This window comes from Hemiscyllium ocellatum, chromosome 7, assembly GCF_020745735.1.
Source record: "Hemiscyllium ocellatum isolate sHemOce1 chromosome 7, sHemOce1.pat.X.cur, whole genome shotgun sequence".
Taxonomy (NCBI): Eukaryota; Metazoa; Chordata; class Chondrichthyes; order Orectolobiformes; family Hemiscylliidae; genus Hemiscyllium; species Hemiscyllium ocellatum.
Genome location: NC_083407.1, coordinates 67010792 through 67033041, shown reverse-complemented (window position 1 = coordinate 67033041; position 22250 = coordinate 67010792). Strand labels below are relative to the sequence as shown.

General features: G+C 38.2%; 1 protein-coding gene across 2 annotated transcripts in view; it reads left to right on the top strand.

The window, feature by feature from the left end:
• The window catches only part of chrna1 (cholinergic receptor, nicotinic, alpha 1 (muscle)), a 28489-nt gene extending 18261 nt beyond the window's left edge, over positions 1-10228 (top strand). For both annotated transcript variants that reach the window (XM_060827929.1, XM_060827930.1), the window contains 5 exons: positions 230-425; positions 3864-4101; positions 6259-6482; positions 8027-8266; positions 9792-10228. In XM_060827929.1, the coding sequence (XP_060683912.1) occupies positions 230-425; positions 3864-4101; positions 6259-6482; positions 8027-8266; positions 9792-9923 (1030 nt within the window). In that variant the 3' untranslated portion in view covers positions 9924-10228. The remainder of the gene's footprint in view (positions 1-229; positions 426-3863; positions 4102-6258; positions 6483-8026; positions 8267-9791) is intronic.
• The last annotated feature ends 12022 nt before the right edge of the window (positions 10229-22250 follow it).

Genomic DNA, 22250 nt, shown 5'->3' with positions numbered 1-22250 from the left:
TAATACCTTAGGTTTACAAAGTCAGAATTAGCTCATAGGGTAAATTATGTCCTTTTATCCGTTGTATAGTAGAATTGTTCTGGAACTTAGCTAAAAATGAAACCGTCTTTCAAAATATCTAACACTCTCCAAAGAAGCTGTTCACATAGACTGTGATATTAATCTATGTATTGCTTTTTTCTAAAAACATGACTCTTCACAGTAATATTTGTATTTTGTTTTACTACAGTGCGGATGGTGAATTTGCCATTGTTCATATGACAAAGGTGCTTTTGGAATATACAGGAAAAATAATCTGGAATCCTCCGGCAATTTTTAAAAGCTATTGTGAAATCATTGTCACATATTTCCCATTTGACCAACAAAACTGCAGCATTAAACTGGGAATCTGGACATTTGATGGAACAAGAGTTGCCATATTTCCGGTATGTTTACGTCTTCACCTAAAATGTTTGCTTTTACTGTTGTATTTTGAAAAAGCAAAACATCCTTTTTACACATTGAACTTAATTTTTCATATGAAGATTTTGAATTACATTCTTTTGAAATGTACTGAATTTTTCTGAGGTACAGACTGGTTTGGCCAAGTCACCATTCTTTTGACATCAAACTCTATAATCTATACAATCTTCTACCCATCCTACATTATAAAGGAGCTCAGGAGAAGTTGTTGGATAATTCTTGGCACAGTGAATATAGAGTATGTATAGTATAGAAAACTTGCTGAGGTTTCTGTCCATGGATGGAAAAATCTAGCACTTTCTATTAGGGTATTCATTTTTCCTTGTCAGATTTTCTTGAAATTACACTACCTAAGCAACCTAGTTGCTTCACGCACGAGAACAGGAAAATCTGCCACAATAGATTTAACTCAGTCATAGATTTTACAGCAAGAAGAGTATGAAGAAAGAGTTCAGGTTTAAGTACTGTACCTGGAGAGTACTGAATGGATGTAAAATTTGCCAAGTGACACATGAGAGCTGATTATATCAGGAAATTCAGAAGAGATTTGCAGAAATACCCAGAGAAAGTTTGATAGAGTATGATGGTATCGTGAATTCTTTTAATCCCTAGACACTGGGTTAGATATATAAATAAAACTGACTATATCCTGTCTTTCTATTCATATCGTCTCATGTACTTAATCAACCATAACAGACAGTTCAGGAAAATCACAATACACATTTTAATTTTAAATTATACTTAAAATATTTTAGTTACAACATCTGAATCATTACTTGGATTTAAAAATATAACATTTATAATTCATCAGGACAACTGTTTTTCTTCTATGCTTTTCGGGAACTCTCAAATCCCAGGCACAAAGGGAAGGAAAATCTTTTATTTGTTCTTAAGATGAGGGCATTGCTGGCTAAGCTAGCATTAACCATTCAGCCCTACTTGCCCAGTGGCCAATTTAAAGTCAACTGCATTGCTGTTGTTCTGGAGTCACGTGTAGCCAGACTAGGGAAGGATGACAGATTTCCCTCCTAAGGATACTAGTGAATTAGATAGGTCTTTGCAATAATTGACAATGGCTACATGGTCAACATTAGTGTAGCTTTTTATATTCCAGATTTTTATTGAATTTAAATTTCTCCATCTGGCATATTGCAATTCAAATACATGTCCCCCAGAAAATTATCCTAGGGTTCTGAAAGAAATGCAGAAAATGCTGGAGTTACTCAGCAGGTCTGGCAGCATCTGTGCAGAGAGAAAACAGTTAATATTTTGAGACCTGTATGACTTATTAGAGGGTTGTTTGCAGACATGTATATTGGGAGCGGGTGCCGCAACAGATAGCTGGCTCTCCAGCTTATCTTTGTGCTTCAGTGCCCAGGTTCATTTATTTTAAAGGATCTCCAGAATAAATGTTTGTCATGTCTAGCACTCGACCCCACTCCAGGAAGGCAACAAATACCTATAGGTTCAAAAATTGTATTCCTTTTTTGATGGCGAGTGTGAGTCAGGAATCCTAGGTGGCAACACCCACTCCTCTGGATTCAACCAGAAGGCTTCAAGGACACTGGTTATTATAGATAGTTACTGGTGTTCCAAGCCAATAGACAGAGGTATTCTCACCTTGCTTGCAGTTAAAAGAAAATTGTGTTTAGTTTAGGGGATTGGAATAAACCCAAGTACAAAAGTTGATTTTTCTCCAGATCTATAAAGGTTTCATTGAAATAATTGAGTAGGAAAATTTCACAATTTAAATTATGTCGCACAATTCAAATAGTGGGCAATATTGAATGCAATATAATGTTGTGATTGAGGTGTTTGTTAATTGATATTGTCATAATGCTGAATTAATGTTGGCCAAGGAACAGGTTCAAACTAAGCTTCTCTTTTATAGCGCTCTCTGTCCAGTAGATAAGTATCCATTTATACAGACTGGTTGCAAATATATGAACCAAGGGATGGATAATTAACTGGTTTCTGGTATGGGGTGTGATCTGGAGAAAATCTGAATTCGTGAAAGCTGGATGTGCAATATCTGCCTTCTTTCACGATAATTTACAAAGCACATGCAGGACCTCTAGTGGCAACATACTGAATTGTAATACAATATTGCAAACTTTGAATTTCATTTCTGCCAATCCTCCCAGCACGCTAACCTTCATTTTTTTTTGTTGAGAAATAAATAAGGAAAAATGTGTCTTGTTTTGACAACACCAATAGGCGGATGACATTTTCCCATAATTCGAAAGTGAAACCTTCATGGAAGGATGATTACAAAAGGCTCCAACAATATTATAAATAGTGCTAAAAATTGGATTTAGGTGAAAATTAGCGATAAAGCATTTGGGTAAAATTAACTGTCATTTGATACTTGTATGCTACACCCTGCTTAATGCAAATTACAAATTCAACAAGATTATGTCATCCATACTAAAGAGCTTGAGTAATAGGCCATGTCAGAGAAAGAAATTTACCTCAAATAGCAACTTTATGCAATTTCCATGCAAGTTTGAAGTAAGAAACTTAAATGATTATGGATGTTCTTTAGAGCACTTTGAAACATGAAAATTAGTAAGTATTTAACAGGATACAACAATTATAGACTTCAACATATTTAGTGTAGCACAAGCATATGAATTTGACTGGGTAAAAAGTGAGGTCTGCAGATGCTGGAGATCAGAGCTGAAAATGTGTTGCTGGTTAAAGCACAGCAGGTTAGGCAGCATCCAAGGAACAGGAAATTCGACGTTTCGGGCCAGATGAAGGGCTCTGGCCCGAAACGTCGAATTTCCTGTTGATTCCTGATGAAGGGCTCTGGCCCAAAACGTCGAATTTCCTGTTCCTTGGATGCTGCCTAACCTGATATGAATTTGACTGGCAGGTCATCTGACCCAAGAGTCTTTCCAATATAGTAATGATGTCCTTAACCTCATGATCAGACAACCTCACTACCCAGTAACAATATAGTCTCTCAGGAGAGCAGCTAAAGTTCCCCAAGATCAAATTAAAGAATAATATAGAAATTCTTATGATATTTTATCAGAGGCTTTTTGATGATCCCCACATCCACTTACCTGTTAATTTGCCAGAATATGTGGTTAATATGAAGCATCTCCCTTTTCAGAAATTGAGTGCATCTGAATACTCCTTTTTATCCAAAAGGATATTTGGATTCAATCAAGCACTTTATCTATAAATGATGTCAGAATAACGGACCACCAATTCCTTGAATCTTACTTCATCGCCCTTTTTGTAAATTGGAACTACCTAACCAAGGAAAAATTATTATTAAACATGTGGACAAAGAACTTTAAAAGTTCTATATCTATATCTATATCTTACATATAGATTCAATTTTTGATTTAACATAGCAAGATAATTACAATGCTGTGGTTCTCATTCAGGAAAGTGAGCGACCAGATTTGAGTGACTTCATGGAGAGTGGAGAGTGGGTAATGAAAGATTATCGTGGATGGAAACACTGGGTGTATTATACCTGCTGTCCAAATACTCCTTACCTGGATATCACCTATCACTTTATCATGCAGCGGCTACCACTGTATTTTGTCGTAAACGTCATTATCCCTTGTCTGCTCTTTTCCTTTTTAACTGGATTAGTATTTTACTTGCCAACCGATTCAGGTATGAAAAAAAATTACGTTTGATTTACAGTTTGTCATTGTGGAAAGAAACTCATCTGTTCTATAAGATATTTAAAATATGGAAGTAAAATAAAATCAGATTGTTCTGCCTGTACTATTTTGTAGAGCTACAATTTCTACCCACTTGCATTCTTTTCATCTTGCCTTCTGTAACTTCGTTCCTAAGCCAGGTTGGCTTCTCTAGTTTTCAATTTTTTTGTAATTCATTCATAGAATGAGAACTTTGCTGGCTAGGTGATCATTTATCATTTGATATCCTTGAAGAAAGTGGTGGTGAGCTGTCCTCTAAGCCACTGCAGTCCTAGGGGGGGGATCTGTTTCTTAAACTCTTTAATTAATGGTTATGAAGCTTCAGATTCACTTTAGTAGTTTTCAGATACACATGTGTGATACTATTTCACTTCATATTCATTCACAAACCCCTAATTCAGCACTTACAGCCTTTGGTATATTCTTTTGTTTAACTATCACCATTACTAAGTATCCTTCATTTATTTTACAGTTATTTGCTTTATTGGTCTCAAGGTACCTTAGATTCACCCCACATGTATTCCACCTTCATCAACCTTACATTCACTCAGACATGATCTCTATCTATCCACCATATACTCATTCATACTCAATGCATTCAGTCATTTCGAGGCTCATTTATCACACACATTGTTTTGCATTTTTCTGTGTCAGAATGCAACCTTACTATTACATTAGCAATCATCAGTTGACAACTTACCATGTCGGTGGCGGTGGTGATAGTGCCCAGAGCGGGGACTCCTGCATGCAGTGGTGGCAGCTGGCGTGGGGAGTCTGGCAATGCAGTGGCAGCATTGGAGCCAGGGTGTCCCTGGGCATCAGCATTGCTGTACCCAGAATGGGGACTCCTTGCCGAGACCTTGCAGAAACCCTGGGGTTGTGCTTTAGGCTCAATTTGAACAGATGACAAATTCTATTTAAGTAATTCCTTTTTATTATTTTTGTAACTCAGCAAAGTACTTTCTTCCTAGATATGTGTGGCAATAGATTAATTAATTCATTCATTCATTAAGTCATTTATTAATTCATGTTTTCAAATAATTAAATACTTAATAATGAAAACAATAATAATACAAATGCTGAAAAATCAAAAAACTGAAAAATACCAGAATTCTTTTCTCAATTTTCTGTTCATGTTCAATAATTGCTGGTGGATTGCAGCTGAATATTTTAAGACATTATTTCATTCTGTCCACTATCACAGTTACTTTTTAAACACTGTGCAAAGTGAGCAATAGACAATAGTAAGATAACTTACATGAAAATAACCTTTAATTGTCAATGCCATTGTTACAAAATCGCATAAATGTTAGTATGCCAATTGAGACTTTGCGCAATCATTGGTTTGAATTACTCAGATAATGCTTCTATGAGGTGAAACAGGTTTTAACATCTAGCTGATATAAAACTCTGTCAAAGAGGCTAGACTGAACAGGGATGCAGGGGAGCAAGAATAAACTAATGCCTTTTAGAAATACAAATAAATATTATGCTACCCATTCAAAGATAACAATTTCTATTTTTGGGTCAGGGCTTTATTTTCATACTACTCCATTTCTCAGCTGTGTGCACTGCACATGCAGCCTGCTGGAGCCTGCCAGTTTTAGAAAGGTGAGAAAACAGCTTACCCCTACACTGAGTTAGACAGCTGGTGGGAACCTGGGGGTGTTGCAAATTTTGAAGAGATTAACAATGAACCAGTGAACTATTTTTCCTGCCTTCATAAAATTTATAATTCAAGGACTCTTGGTTAGACTATTCATTGGGAGGAGGGAAGACATCTGAAATTTATAAATTAAGTCCTACACCAATTTGAACAACTGTTTGGATTTGTAAGCAGCCTTATATGCACAACAGGTGAGTATGCTACTTGACCATTTACAGGTTCACCTGAAGTTCCTGTAAACAGTTCTTGTGCTTCAATGTGTTTCTTCACATTCTTCCTAATTTCCAACAGTCTGCTGTTTGTTTCTCAGTTAAGAATGAGGTTTCCAACAGTTGGAAATTGTTTCTGATTTCATTTGGTAAATACGTGCATATTGATAAAGTTTCTCCTTGTTAGTAGTTCATATACTTTTTGTAGTACTGACTTCTCATTTCTGTGCAGGTGAGAAGATGACTTTGAGCATTTCGGTTTTGCTGTCTCTGACAGTGTTCCTACTGGTTATTGTTGAGCTGATCCCTTCAACTTCCAGTGCTGTGCCTTTAATTGGCAAATACATGCTCTTTACAATGATTTTTGTCATCAGTTCAATCATTATTACTGTCATCGTAATTAATACTCATCATCGATCTCCAAGTACACACACAATGCCACAATGGGTACGCAAGGTGAGATATCATCTGCTTTATTAATATTTGAGAAAAAAGTCGAGATCAAAAGCAACGTTTAAGGACCCCAGGAGGCTAGATCAAATTCTGATCATTATGTAGAATTTCTCAACGGAAACATGAATATCCTATTCATAAAAATTGGATCTTCACCAATAGTAAGTCAACCAAATAAACAACAGATGGAGAATGAGTTTGCAGCAACATAACATCTCTTACAACAGGATTAAGGCCCATTTGGTTTCAATCATGAACATTTCAACATTGAAGTTGCATTCTGTGATCCTGGCCAACTCTGAGGCAGTGACACTGACTTCACTGTTTCTCTCTATGTGTCCACCAAAGATCAGGAGAATGGGGCTTTTATATTAGTCAAAAATCTGTATTAACAATTGGGTGTTGGAGAAGTGGGATAAACACTTCTTTCATTTGACAATAATATCTCTGATGGCATCCCTGTAATGAACATTCAACACTTGTGACTTCACCTTTTAGACTGGAATAGCAGATAGCTTCTTTAGACAAGCTGTCTGGTTTTGTGTCTGTGCTAAAAAAGCAAGTCAAGACAAAAATACTGTGGGCCTTTAATTGGAGAGTAAGGGAAGACAGAAATCTGCTGAGCATTCAGTTAGGCATAAAGTGAGTGAGCATTGACACAGTGAGAAAAGAGCCTTGAGACCCACCTTTGTCCAATGAGATGGGTGCCTGTCCAGCGTGCAAAGTGCCCTGGCATCAGCATTGCAGTGACAGGTGCTGATACACTTCAAAGTGCAACACTGAAGTGCAAAACTGTAATTTGAGTTGGAGATGCTCCATGAGGATACAAAGAGGCTGGTACATGCCTGATGCCAACCTCTATGTATCAGAGGTGAGAGGCCAGAAATGTCCCAGTCATAGGCTCAAGGGGCAAGCAATGAGCTGATTTGCTGGTACTCACTCTAACTTTCATTTGTGAATTGTCGCCAGCAATGGGGAAAGATAGAAAAGTGCAAATCAGTAAGGTGACAGTATGTATTAATAATACGTGCAATCAGACTTCTCGCCACTTGATAGCAAGATTCTCGCCTTGGTGTTCAAAACTCGGTTGTGAAATCAAACTTTTCATTCTTGATGTGAATCCTTTGAATCACCTCCCGCCTATGTCTTCCCCAAATCCTTCATTCCTGTTAATACTGATATTCATGTATTTCTTCTTCCTGCCCCCCTCTGGCCATGCTTCCAGTCACCTAGGCCCCGTGTTCTAGAATTTTGTGTTTACACCCTTCACCTCTGCACCTTCCTCTCCACCCTTGAAATTCTTCTTACAACTTACTTCATCAACTGATCTTTAGGTCTTTCCTGTTAATACATTAGTTAAAGGCTTGTTATCCATTTTTCTTTATCAGATAACCCAGTCTTTCATTGATTTTATGTATTTAAGAGATTATTTGTAGTTTTTGTCATGAATCTAGTTGAAATATTGCTAAGTTCCAAATGCGGATTTTATTATTTATTGAGATATGGATTTTCTGGTATGCCACTTTTTGGTTATCACTGTTTTTCAGGTTTTTATTGACACCATACCCAATATAATGTTTTTCTCAACAATGAAACGAACAAAAAAGGAGAAACAAGAGAAAAGCATATTTCCTGAGGACATTGATATCTCTGACATTTCTGGAAAGCAAGCAACAGGAAACATTACTTTCCAAACACCTTTAACAAAAAACCCAGATGTCAAAAGTGCCATTGAGGGAATCAAATACATTGCAGAGCACATGAAGTCTGATCAGGAATCAAACAATGTAAGCATTTTATATACTTTATTTCCATTTTAGTTTATATTAATAAATAGTTGAATAACTCTTAGCCAGTTGTAAGATTTTGCAATATACCAAAAATAATTTTGAATTTTACACTTATTTGGTTTCCACATTATACTGGTACTGACATGATGCTAATGCAAATCCTGAATGAAATTTTGTGTGGCAGTGACAATGGGGTAATGTACCTCCTGTTTTTTCTTGATCTGTCTGCAACCTATTACACATTGCCATCATCATCCTCATGGAATGCTTCTCCTTCATTGTCCACTGTGGTTGCCTTATTTTATTGTAATCTTCCAATCATAGCCATAGAATCTCCCCTGATGGACTTCTTTGTGTTCAATGACCTCTGAAGTTGCCCAGTGGTCTGTTCTTAGACTCATCCTCTTTCTCATTTACATGCTGCTCCTTGATGTCACCAGTGAAAACATCATGTCGGGTTCCACAAGCTTTCTGAGAGCAGCCCCGGCTCTATCTCACCTCAACACCACCAACTCTTTTAACCTCTCCACTACATTATTGCTGTCAGGCTACCCTGAATTCAAATAGTGCATGAGCACAAATCTCCTATAATTAAGAAGTGGAAAAAATGGCCTGCAATTACAAAAATCCATTATATATTCCCCTCTCTCTGACCACTGTTTCAGGATAAACCTGAGTGTCCGCAAAATCAACTTCTATTTGATCCAAATTCGCGCTTCATCCCCTACATCCTCCTCATTAATGAAACCATCAATTCCACTTCCAGAATATTACCTCACCCTCTGCATCAGCCATCTGCTGCTGTAACCTTCATCTCCATGTTTGCTTTCTGCAAACTCAATTATTCTAATCCTCTCATGCCCAGCCTCCCATCTTCCATAAACTTGAATTCCTCCAAAATTATATTAACTTGCACAATGTCCTTTTCATTCATCACATCTGTGCTCATTAACTTTCATTGATACCCAATTCCCAAGGCATTGGATTAAAAAATTCCATTTTTATATTCAGATCCCTCCTTAACCTTACTGCTCCCTGTCTCTGTGATTTTGTGTAGCACTGCAGCATTGCAAGAAATCTGTGCCCCCCAATTTTGGTTTGTTGTACATCCCATCTTTCTTGACTTCAGCAGCCATACCCTAGACTGGTGTAAAACTTAAGCACTGAAATTCTGACCCTCAATCCTGTCCTAATGTCTCTTCCCCTGGATTACTGCTTTATTTTTCTGCTTGTGCTCCTGTGAAAGGCCTTGACATGTCTGACATGGTCAAAGCATAAACATATGTCATTACTGTTTATATTCTTTACATTGATCAACACAGTAATTGCCAAGAAATAAAATGAAAATAAAATCTAACAGTAAAATCAAATATTTTTTATTTTGTCCAATGGAGTTCAAAATTTCCATCTTGTGCGCACAGCACTAGAAATTTGTCAACTAAATCAGCCCTTGAAGATCTTACTATAGCTGCAGTTAATAATAGTAATAATAATACTTATTTACTTTTAATTTCAATACTAGGCTGCAGACGAATGGAAGTATGTTGCAATGGTTATTGATCACATTCTGCTGGGTGTCTTCATGTTGGTTTGTATTATCGGTACCCTTAGTGTCTTTGCTGGTCGTCTCATTGAACTCAATCAGGAGGGCTGAATCTTCATAATGAACTGTCAATATGTTACTGATTAAGGGAATCGCTGTTGCTCCGTAGAAAAGATGATTAGTTTGAACGTCGTAATTGTAGTCTATTGTATAAGGTACAGAGCTTACATTATATTACATGTAGAGAATTTAAAACCATGTTCGTAAAAAAAGGTTAGTGCAAGAGCAGCCAAAAAAATGAAAACACACATCATAGAGAAATAAACTATGTAAAGAATTAGATTTGAAGTCATTTGTAATTTGATACAGAAACACAATTATGTAGAAAATTGAACATTATAGACTGAGATCTCAAGCATGCATTTATTATCTAATAGGTCATGTTGCTGAATGTTTGGAAACATTGTTTTACTGTATAATTTTATGTTTTCTTTACAAAATTATTAATAAATAGTTACTGAATTCAAAGAACATTTTGCATTTATGGTTCAATTTATTGCAGTTACAGTTGAATAATTCAAGATCAATTTCGTTTTGTCAGAGAACAGTGATTGTAAAAAGGAATTGAAAATGAATTTTTTAAAGGTCATTAAGTACATGACCCTGCCAGAGTGTTATCTTAATATTTTCCCAGAAATCTTAATAACACCATAACCGTTATTTATTAAAACTTCCATTGACATTGTCAGATTTCATATGAACTAAAAAAATTACACAAATGTAGAAGTAAATACATAACACATTTTTTTAAAAAAGAGGATTGTGTAAAGCATTAGTATAAATTATTCTCATTTAGTGGCTACAAAAAGAATGAGGCAGGATTTTTAAAAAATACATGGAGAGAAATTTTAGCGTAAACTAAACAGGATCAGGTCCACCATCACTTTAATGACACACCCAATTTTACTTGTCATTTAAATGCAAAGGCTGGATCCTGGGTGGGATATGTTACAATAAGTCCCTGGACTCAAATGTAAGTGGGTTAATTGATAACCATTTAGTGTCCAGTAAGTTTAACCTATCATAACTTTGATGACAACCAGAAATTTGTTTTACATTTTTCAAGGGAAAACACCGAACAGCTAAAATTCTGAAGCTCAGGTTTCACTGTTGAAAGAGACTTGGATTAAACTAAACCTCCACGGTTGGACAGCTGTCAGTGCAAATGGGTGGCTAATAAAGCAAAGCCATTTTTTTAATTGCAAAAATATACGTTATTCATAAAAAAATCTTTATCTACTTTGACAGGTACTAAAGTAGCTCTGTACAGCCTTTGACTAGCAAGAAAAATAAACATTGGAATTTGACATTCCCTGCAGTTGGAAACCAAAGGCATTTCTTATTCATCCAGGATTCTAGTTACATACGTCGAGGGCCTGGTAACTGAACGGATCCCCATCGTACTTTGGCAGAAAGACCTTAGATGGTGTTCTTTGCCCCATTGCATCTTAGCAGCTGTCCCAAGTTTTAGTGCATTCCTCAGCACATATCTGCCAGTTTGCAACACTTGACCAAGGTCAACCCTTTATATTGGAAGACCAAACATTGTTGAGCAGATGAAAGTGTGTCTTTCATTGAATTGATGGGCTTCCAGGTGCAGATGGAGTTGTGGTATGCATCCCAGGGTACAGACCATAGATCATAGAGTATGGCTGCACAGTGGCTTGGTGGTTAGCACTGCTGCCTCACAGTGCCAGGGACCCAGGTTCGATTCTAGCCTCGGGTGTCTGTCTATGTGGAGTTTGCACATTCTCCCTGTGTCTGCATGGGTTTCGTCTGGGCGCTCTGATTTTCTCCCCCCAATAAAAAGTTGTGCAGGTGAGGTGAATTGGCCATGCTAAATTCCCCATAGTGTTCAGGGATATGTAGGTTAGGTGCATCAGACAGGGGTAAAAAATATAGGATAGGGGAATAGGTCTGGCTGGGTTACTCTTTGGAGGGTTGATCTGGACTTGTTGGACTGAAGAGCCTATTTCCACACTGTAGGAATTCTAATTCTAGTACTGTGTCACAAAGCTTTGGAATGAACCTCAACAAAAACTATTGCATCTCTCTCCAGACCTTCTTTGCAAAGGCATATTCCAAAAGGAGATGTATGACAGTCTCTTTACCAGCACATCTGCTTCAAGGGCATGTCAGAACTCCAACAGGAACCCACCAAGTTCCACGTTTACCACGTGTATGCTTGTAGTGCACAGGAAGCCCCTTTGAGATAGATGAGCCTATGATTAACATTTGTTAAATGGTAATTAACTGCAGGGTTAACCTTGAATTCTGACTTTGATTCCCAGTGCATGGCCCAAATTGTCTGCAATTCACTTGGCTTTAAAAGACAGAGATTGATGAGATGGAGAAATGAATGTATGAATGATCTTACTGTCATTAGTATTTTCCAGTGAGCAAAACAGTAAAATACAGTGAAAAGCTTGACCACTGTTGCCACTGATCCGGTACCATTTTGAATAGTTTAAGAATAAGAAAAGAAAATAGAAAGATATAACTTAAAGAGAGTCCATCAGTCCTGAGCCAGCTCATCATCAATGATGCCTGTGCTGCCATTCCTCTTCCACCGCCTCGCTGCCGTCTCCACCGGACCCAACCACCACTGAACTTAGCATTCATCAGGCACCGATTTTCACAGCTGGGTCGATTCTCCTCCACTACCAATTCACCACCACCTGCACCGGACCCAACAACGTCAGAGTTACATCTCTCACCACTAGACTGTTGGGAAGTCTGAGATTGTTGTAAATACTGAGAAATGACAGGTCCTTCTCACCCTAAAGATTTTTGCTCATAGGATGTTTTGAGAATGTGCTTTCATTGCTTTTGAAATGATTTCATAGACTTTGGAAATCTCAGGATTGCTGTCTTAGACTTTTTGATGTTTATCAGCACTTCCACTACTTTCCCTTCCTCCCACACCTATGCCTGCTCATTTGTAATGAAGCAAATACATCACTATGTGCCCATCCATTAGATGATCTGGATATCCGCTGAGGTATTTGTATCTGAGTCAGTGGAGGATGTACAAGTCATGTGACACTTCATCCTTGGACTACATGACCTCCATTATATAAGAATTCAGGTCCTGAGTGCAATTTGCAATGAAACCACAGAGCTCCACATCACTGAGGATGAATACCACAGTATGGACATAGTAAGAAAACTCTAGAATAAGATAATATGTCTTGAGGGCATGGGCTTAAAATGCACAAAGAATACAGAGGTCTCTATTCAGACAATAATTTTGGGCAGAACTTGAACAACATGGGGTTATAACAAAATTGGGTGAGAAGTTCAGTAATGCCCATTTTGACATTGGAAGCATCTGGTTCCAGCCTTTGTGCTTTTAACAAGCAGTGTGGCAAGTTTCTCACTAAGCAGTAGTAAGTTTTCAAAGTCAGGGTGATTACTGTTTATTAAATATCTTGTTAACAGCACAACATGCTTCATTGTTATTCAACATCCTATCTTATCCCAATGCACCAAACTAGCTGGGCATTGAGAAATCTTGATTTGCAAGTCACAGTGGGTAACTGCTAAATTCAGCTTGTTACTTCTCCAAAGCCCTCAATGTTGGACACCATGTCACCAACATCTCAGGGCATCTCATGGGCATCGGCCAAGACACCCAACCTCCACAGATATTAGCATCCATTATATGCCAGTCTCTAAGAATTCTCATGGCACATCTCCAATTCACTTACAGTACTTTTGCAGTGCTGCATCTCAGGCCACATCAGCAATTATAATCGTAATACTGCAGCAAGGATGCTGTGCACTCTGGAACATGCACTCAGCTCACACACTGGACTAGGCTGTTTCGTTGGGTTCTTTGCTTGCTGTCATAACACCCACTCACTCTGAACCTACCTGGATGATCACACAATCCTGTCTTGATGTTCTGCGCTATGTCCCCCAGCTTGAGGTACCAGGCTCATTTTACTGCTGCCTTGCCTCGTTGTTTAGCACAGAAAGGCAGGCAGGAGGTTTATCGTGGTTAGCAGCAGACCTCAATCAAGTAAAGGGTGGATAACCCTTGGTTAGGATTACTGGGACAGTAAATCAAGAACAGCCTATGATACCAGTCCACAGTCAGTCAACCACTCAGAATGGTCAGTCCACATAGGGGTGAAGAGGTACATGTCAGACAGCCCACCACCAATCTTTGGTCTTTGTGCTCCATAGAGGGCTGTTTTCCTTCTGAAGTGAAATCAAGGCAGGTATTACAAGAGATGAATGTGGGTAGCACAGCTGTTACTGTTGATACAGGCAAGGAAGTTTCCCAAATGAACGAATAGGATGCCAAGAGGGCATCCAATTGGGGCTGGTGTGAGTGAGACAAAGTGAGGGAAGATGTTGGAGGCAATAGTGAGAGTGGCAGGCCATGAGCCTCAGTGGGAGGTTGGTATGGTAGTAGAGACAGAGAGTGAGTGTGAGATATTGGACAGAAGTTAATCGCACCTACACTGGTGGAATGTTTAAGGTAATTGATCTTCCTCCTGAGTGCTGGGCATTCTTTCTGATGACTGAAACCGCACTGACCAAGGTGGCAACCTCAGACCAGGCTGGTATGGTCTGGCGTCATGACCTCCAGGGCTGGTGCTGGGAGAAGAGAAAGTCCCATTTCTTGCTCCATGTCATAAAACAGGACCTCCAGGTCTCTGCACACAAAGTACAGTAACAGTATGCCCTTGTATGCCTTATTCAGGGCAAATGTCAGGAACCATTCAGGCCAGCTCCAGATTGACAGTGCTTGTCTGTGTGCACAATGGGCTTTAAAAGATGTAGTGGATACCTATGTATTCCAGGATATCGACTGAGGGATGAGTTGTTTCCAGAAAGGTGCGTAGTAAGATGGGGCCAGAATTGGACATGACAGAGATTATAGAGTAGGGTAGGTAAGTTAATATGGCAACTTGTTAGGCCTTGTGGCATAAATCCCTCCAAAAATCCTCAACACAGCTTGGACTTAACCAAATGAAAGGTAAGATTGAGCCTTATATGTCAGAGCCTGGTATATTTGTGATTACCGTGTATTTAGTAATAATGTTCAAAAAATAGTGTTACTTGTCTTTTCCATGACCAGTCTATAAAAAACAAACTCATAAACTGATTATGTGGCTTGATGCCACACAATAAAAAATATGTGACAATAATGAGATTCCCCGCCTAATGTTGAGGCAATAGTTAAAGAAACAGACTAAGGATTGCCTGGAGAATAATTCAAAAATATTTTTTTCAAGAATTTGTCAGTACAGCTTTAAGGCCAGATGGGAGACAGAAAAGACACAGCTGAACTACTGTGAAAGAAACATCTCTAAAGAGAAATTGCTCCAGAGAAACCACCAGAACACTTTTATTTCCAAAAATAAGAAAATAAGTCTTTTAAAAAGCTGTAGGAGCAGTAAAAGCCCATTAACAGCTAAAGGGAGAAATCCAAATTGATTACATGAAAGAGATCAATTACTGGACAACCAACACATTGTAATGTCTTAGGGGAAGGGACACAATGCTTTGTTTCCACTTGCAAAGCTAGACTGAGGAGCATAGTTAATGTTTCCAAACTTGAGTAAATAAATTTCTGAACAAGTTACTTGATGAAAAAGCTAACAACAGTATGTTGCAATAATTCTTTTGTTACAGGTTTCAAGAAACTCAAATGAAAAAAGGGAAAAAACAACTGAAATTGCTTAATCAGAGTCTCGCAGTGAAATTAGGGATACCATTATTATTATGGCAGTTTGAATAGCAAATTTAAAGACTTACTGGGCTATTAAGTGGTTTTATGAATTTAGTGCTGCATGGGAAGATAGGGTCAGAATTTGACATGACAGATACCGTAGAGTGGGTAGGTAGTTAATAACTGAATGCTGAAAAACAGCATGTGATCACATCTGATCACATGGTGTTAAGTTCTGCACAAAAATATCTCAGATACAGAAAATTTTGGCGTCAATGATATCAAGGCAGACAACTTTGGTATAGTCAAAAATTAATTATTTCTATCCACTGATCCTTTGGAAATCCTTCAGCCATCTTAGAAAAGGAATATCTTTTTTCATCTCTATGAAGACAACATATTCATAAAAGAAACAGTAACTTTACTTGGAAACAGTGTTTAACACAATAGAAAACTTTAGCATTTTAAAAAATTCTACAATAATAATATTTACAAATCAAAAATTCAACAATTTTAATCAATTAAGATTATATCAAGACAACAAAATTAGTGTAGCACAAGGAGATCAAAATCCTAACAATATTTTTTTTCCTAATCAAGAAAATAAACAACTTTGAGTGTCTGTCAAAAATCAAACATTGGCACAAAATTCATCATTACCAATGTTTCCACTAGAAAAATTAACCTTTCAGACTCACTTGATATATTTGCAAATTGGCAAATGTGGAAAACATAATTAGTAAGATTTGAAACAGCTTCAGCATTGGATGCCAAATCTAATATAGAAAAAGTTAGCACATTTTCTACTTCATAGAAGTACATCTGTTACATGGACAACAGATCAATGAGAACCAAATTATGTTTGACAACTGCATAGCAGTTGTTGATTAATATTTTACTTTAAGAATAAACAGAACCTCATGCTTCAAAGCAGATATCACCTTCCAGGATAGTCTGTAGATAGTTCATACAGGTTAATGGAGCTATATGAACCATACAACTATGGAAACTTACAACAAAAACTCTTCTGTGGTAGAATTGCCATTGAACTTCTCCAATCAATAGAGGATCTAACTCTAGAATAAGTAATTCAAATAGCAGTGGATATAGAATCTACAAATTGCTCTAGAAGCATTACACAGCAAAAGTTCAATCAAATTTAGAACATCCTCCAGAATGTACTGACTACTGAAAGCACATGAAACTGGCTGACCAAGGCAGATAGACCTCTCTAATAATATACCACATGTGATATCGACATGAAATGTTAACCAATCTATGGCGCCAGCAACTTATCACAGCTGTGGTTCCAAAACCCCACATCTGCAAAGAAAAAAAACTGGCCAGCCTGCTGGTGGCAACGGACTCATTTTAGCAGAAGAGGTCAATTCTCAAAACATATGCTGCAGAACTAAAGGCACAAAATCAAAATTATTTTCAACCCAACATGTACGTTCATGCCTTGGAGTTGAACCTTGAAGAACATACCTTCAGAAGTTCCAAAGATTCTGCATAATTTCCACAGAGCTCTGAGTTTTACAACTTCTGTAGGCTTCCAACATGCATTTTGGGTGAAGTCTCCAATGATCTAGAGACATGTGGGGTCAATATTTTTCTACAGGGCTTTACCAACTGTAGTATCATCTCTAGGTATGGCTCAAAGAACCAGGGAGACTGCCTTCCTTTTTTTGCGATTTCTCCGATCCAATTGTCATCAATCATTTGTAAATTCTTTCCACTCTTCATTCCCCCACCTCACTCCCACGGTCACTTTAAATACTGAAGATTTTAGAGTCAAATACAGATCAGGGTCATGCTGCTTGCTCAGATTGGTTGAGAAACCCAAAAGCAAAACTCAAATTCCTGCTGCACAAACCTTTGTGATCCAACCCCTTACAGGCCTTCCCTGTTGTGACTAAATCTAAAGTAACTATTCAGCTTCTGGACTGTGACCTCCAACTGCCTGCAGAATGCTTAGGGCAACTAGCACATTCAGAGAAGTGTGTTACATGTATAAGAGTACATCCATCTTCCAATCAAATCCCATGGAAGGAAAAGGGAGAAGCTCTCATCCCACCAACAGGAATCATAACTTTAAGGTGATTGTTTCATTTTGGATTGATTATATTTACTTGGGCAACATCTGGAGACAGACAGGACATAGACTCATATCAGACTCCAACCAACATGATTTCTAATGAGACTTCTCATGGGCATAATTCCAACTGTGGACCAGGAGTTCCATCTGTCATGACTTCTTCAAGTAATGATGTGGGCAGAAGGAAAAGGCTAGAGTTGAACATCTGGGTGAAATTTTGTTTTGCAGTATCTTGAACATAGATTCTGAACATCTATAGCTTGATTTGAATTGTAACTATGAGCACTTAAGTCTATCTGAAGTCAACCAAAAAATAAATCTTCCTAGAGGAAGAGATGAAGTAACCCATCTTTCCTTTTTCTTGCTCACCATCATGAATTTCATTGTTGCTCCTTGTATTTGACAAGGTATTTGCCAAAACTTGCTTCTCTGGCCACATCTGATTTAGATACACCTTATGTGGATTTCAACTGACGTTTAATTCTGAGTGTTTTAAATCTGTTACGACATGGGATAAACACTCCTGCTTAATTTAAAGCAGCAAGACCGAAAAGATTTATACCATGCAATAGTCTCTGAAAATTCGATATGGCAAGAACTATTTAAAGTAAAAATTAACAACTTTATTCTGGATTTAGGTTTACTCACTGAGCTGGAAGGTTCATTTCCAGACATTTCGTCACCCTACTAGTTAACATCTTCAAGTGGGCTTCTAGGGAAACACTGCTGATAATTTCTGCTCTCTATTTATATGTTTGGGTTGGCAATGTCATTTCCTGTGGTGACATTACTTCCAGTGATGATGTCATTTCCTGTTCTTTCTGTCGGGGGGGTTGATGGGATCTAACTCAATGTGTTTGTTGATAGAGTTCCAATTGGAATGCCATGCTTCTAAGAATTCTCATGCGTGTCTCTGTTTGGCTTGTCTTAGGATGAATGTGTTGGCCCAGTTGAAGTGATGTCCTTCCTCATCTGCATGTAAGGATACTAGTGAGAGAGGGTGATGTCTTTTTGGAGCTAGTTGATGCTCATGTATCCTGATGGCTGGTTTCCTACCTGTTTGTCCAATGTAATGTTTGTTACAGTCTTTGCACAGTATTTTGTAAATTATATTAGTTTTGCTCGTTGTCTCTATAGGGTCTTTCAAGTTCATTAGCTGCTGTTTTAGTGTGTTGGTGGGTTTGTGGGTTACCATGATGCCAAGGGGTCTGAGTAGTCTGGCAGTCATTTCCTAAAGTGTAACAGAGAATAACTATTTACAACTCCTTCCTCTAACCTATCTTTTACCTTCACCTTTCACAATACTAGTCTGATAAAACTCCCAATTAAGATTTACAAAACTAAACTTCTTATCTCAAAACCAGGCAGCTTTCAGTTTTCTCTAAATTCCTGTCTTCTTTTCTTCTTCTTGGGGATTTTGCTTCACAGGTTACTGATCAATAAAGGTACCTTCAAGAGAGCTAATTTTAAGGCAGTCTTTAAATGCTGGTAACTCGGCAGTTCTCCTCTCAACTGTTCAATGTTCCCAAGTCTTATACCCTCCTAAAGCATCGGATTGTATCATTGGCTTTTAAGACTGTCAATATACTAAATTCAAACTGGATTGGAGTTTGGTATTTTTCAGGGTATAATTAAAACTGTTTGGCTGAATTCGAATCTGTTTTGTCGTTTCCAAGCAACCCAGCTAATGTAGCTTTCGACCCAGTGTTACATTGTTACCTTATTGGGAGCACTTGGTCATGTCACCTATTTCTTCTAGCTTCTAACTCTCTTGAAGATAAGTACACCCACATCTTCATAACAATCTACTTAAGATCACAGGTAACTCCATGATGTACAACACTCCTCCAATGACAATGTATCTTTCATTATCTAAAGGGCCCAAAATTTTTCAGTTTTCCAGTTATGGTCTTAATAGTGCTTTGAATAGTTTTAGTAAAACCTCCCAACTTTTACACAGCATTCCACTTGCTTTCCATACTATTAGCTGAACACATATGCAAACGTTTTGTGAATTTTGCATACGGGCTCCAAAATCCATCTGTGCTGTAGCTTTCTGCAGAATTTATCAATTTAAATAACATTCAGCTCCCCAATTCTTCATGCCAAGGTTCAATCCCTCGCATCTCCCTATATTATTTCATCAGCCATTTTTATGTCTACTTGCTTAACTGGTTTATATCCATCTGGTAGATTAATTAGCTTAGTAGGTTGAATAAATAGCCAGTTTGTGATGCAGAGCAACACTGACAGTATGGATTCAATTTTCACACCAGCTGAGCTTACCTTGAAGGAATCTCTTCACCCTTTCCCCTCACCTGAAGTGTAGTTTCCCTCAGGTTAAGCCACTACCTGTTATCTCTCTCTCTCTCTCTCTCTCTCTCTCTCTCTCTCTCTCTCTCTAATGATAGGTACTACAGAGCCTGAATGCATGATGCCTGATCAGCTTGATGGCTTGAGTAAAGTTGTATCAGAGAGCAATGAAGAATTGTGGATTAGCCTGTATGTTGTTGTGAATCCAGGGATGTATCCAGTATTAGGAGGCTTACTTCCACAATGGAAAATAGTGCAGGGTGACCTGCCAGGAGGCAGCAACTGAATCAACAAGTGGTTTTGCTCATAGAACGCCTAGAGATCTGACTGATCTAGATCCCAAAGTAGGTGGTCCACCATAAAGCCTGGATCGCTTGGAAGGTAGTGTACAAAGAAAATGTGAGAAGCTCTTTTTGAGCAAATGCTGAATATCACTCCAGTCCTTACTTGTTGCCCAGGTTAATGATATAAAAAAGGAACTGTTACCACTAATGTAGACTTAGACATTCTAACCATCATGATACAATTGAACCTGCTAATCATGCAACTGATTAGCAAATGGTGTATGTGTATTTGCTGTGAGGGCAAATATCAACAGGAAAGTGTACTATGGGGCTTCCAGCAACAGGTGAGCTCAAGCAGTTGTGTTGGGAGCTCCTGCAGCCAACAGTAATGATGAGGGAGGGAAGCTAGAGCAATTGAATATATCATCTCCAGAAAAAAGGATGTCTTTGGGAAAGATCCTCTCATGAGAAGAAGAGGACAGACAAAGGGTTCATCAATCCAAGGCCTCCTTCCAGGTAAATTCCATGACATCCTTGATTAATCTTAATTTTCCTTCATGTTTGTTATGATGTGATGTCAGTGGAATAATGAATCCCTGCTTCATGATCATTGCATCTTCTGTGTATTCAAATCTCATGTTAGATTTTGTTAGTCATTTCTACAAACTGATATAACAAATCGCTCCAGAGATAACGGTTGCAAACAAATTTGAGTCTGGTGAAATGAGAATGTTGTCTTTTCAAGAAATGTAAATTATCATCTTTACACAAAATGCTAACAAATTTCATTGTAGTAAACTTTATCAGTTCCTCTAGGTCCAAATCAAACATTTCAACAGAAACTCATCAAAACTTTAAGACAAGCCAGCATTCTTACATCTGCTCTTTAACTTTTACAACATGTACATACACATCAGAGGTGGTGTGGGGGTGTGGCATGAAAATCATGTTCTGCACCATGATTAAACAGCTCACATATAATCTTAGAACACCACGGGCATAACTTTCCCCTCCCTGATATGGTGTGTGCAACGCTGAGCAAGTTGGAAGAATACAGTGAGACTGAAAACAATCAGAATCTTGATGTTGATAAAAGATTTCAATTTTCCTGCTGAGCTCTAAATGGTAATTTTAGATTTTCATTTTTTAACACTGCACTTGAGTTTTATTAATATCCAAAATTGGCTTATTTCTGCACCACTTCTCTCCTTCCCCAAGAGCCTGGAAATGAAAATGCTGACATGAAAGTCAGAGTGGGTCTCTGGAAGCTGTGGCTCACCAATGCTTGTCTAGGCCTTCATCCAACCATGTCTTCAGCACAATGTTCCTGTGGGCTCCACACTCATCATTTTCCTCAGCTATCCTAGTGTGTACACATTAGTGTGCAGGTATAACATTGATCTCCTTGGAAAACCCTCCATACCACCCTTCATCAGGACATAACATGAAGCTTCACTGTGAAAGTTCAAACATTCCTTCAAAAAAAAAATTTGTTTTATCTTTTTGACAATCTTCACAGATTATCTGCTGACAGATTTCACATTCAGTTGCCAAGTAGTTCTGTGGCCTCAGTCCAAATGTGATTGAGTAGAAGGGCTACGGGGAGAATGCAGGTAAGTGGAGTTGAAATGCCCATCAGCCATGATTGAATGGCGGAAAGGACTTGATGGGCCGAATGGCCTTACTTCCACTCCTATGTCTTATGGTCTTATGGTCTAAGGGGATAGCAATTACAACATTGTGTCACCAAGAATTCCCTTCCGAATGGCATTGTGGGTCAATTAACAGCATGTGGCCTGCAGCAGTTCAAGGTAACAGCTCACCACCACTTACTGAAGGGCAACCAGGGACAGGCAAAAAATGCTGGTCCAGCCCACAGTGTCCACATCCTAAGAGTAAATCAAATAAAAACAGCAAGTGCCGCATTACCTTCAGAAAGAGACTGGAATCCAAAGTAGACATGCAGAAGACTGGAAGAATGCAGCAAGCCAGGCAGC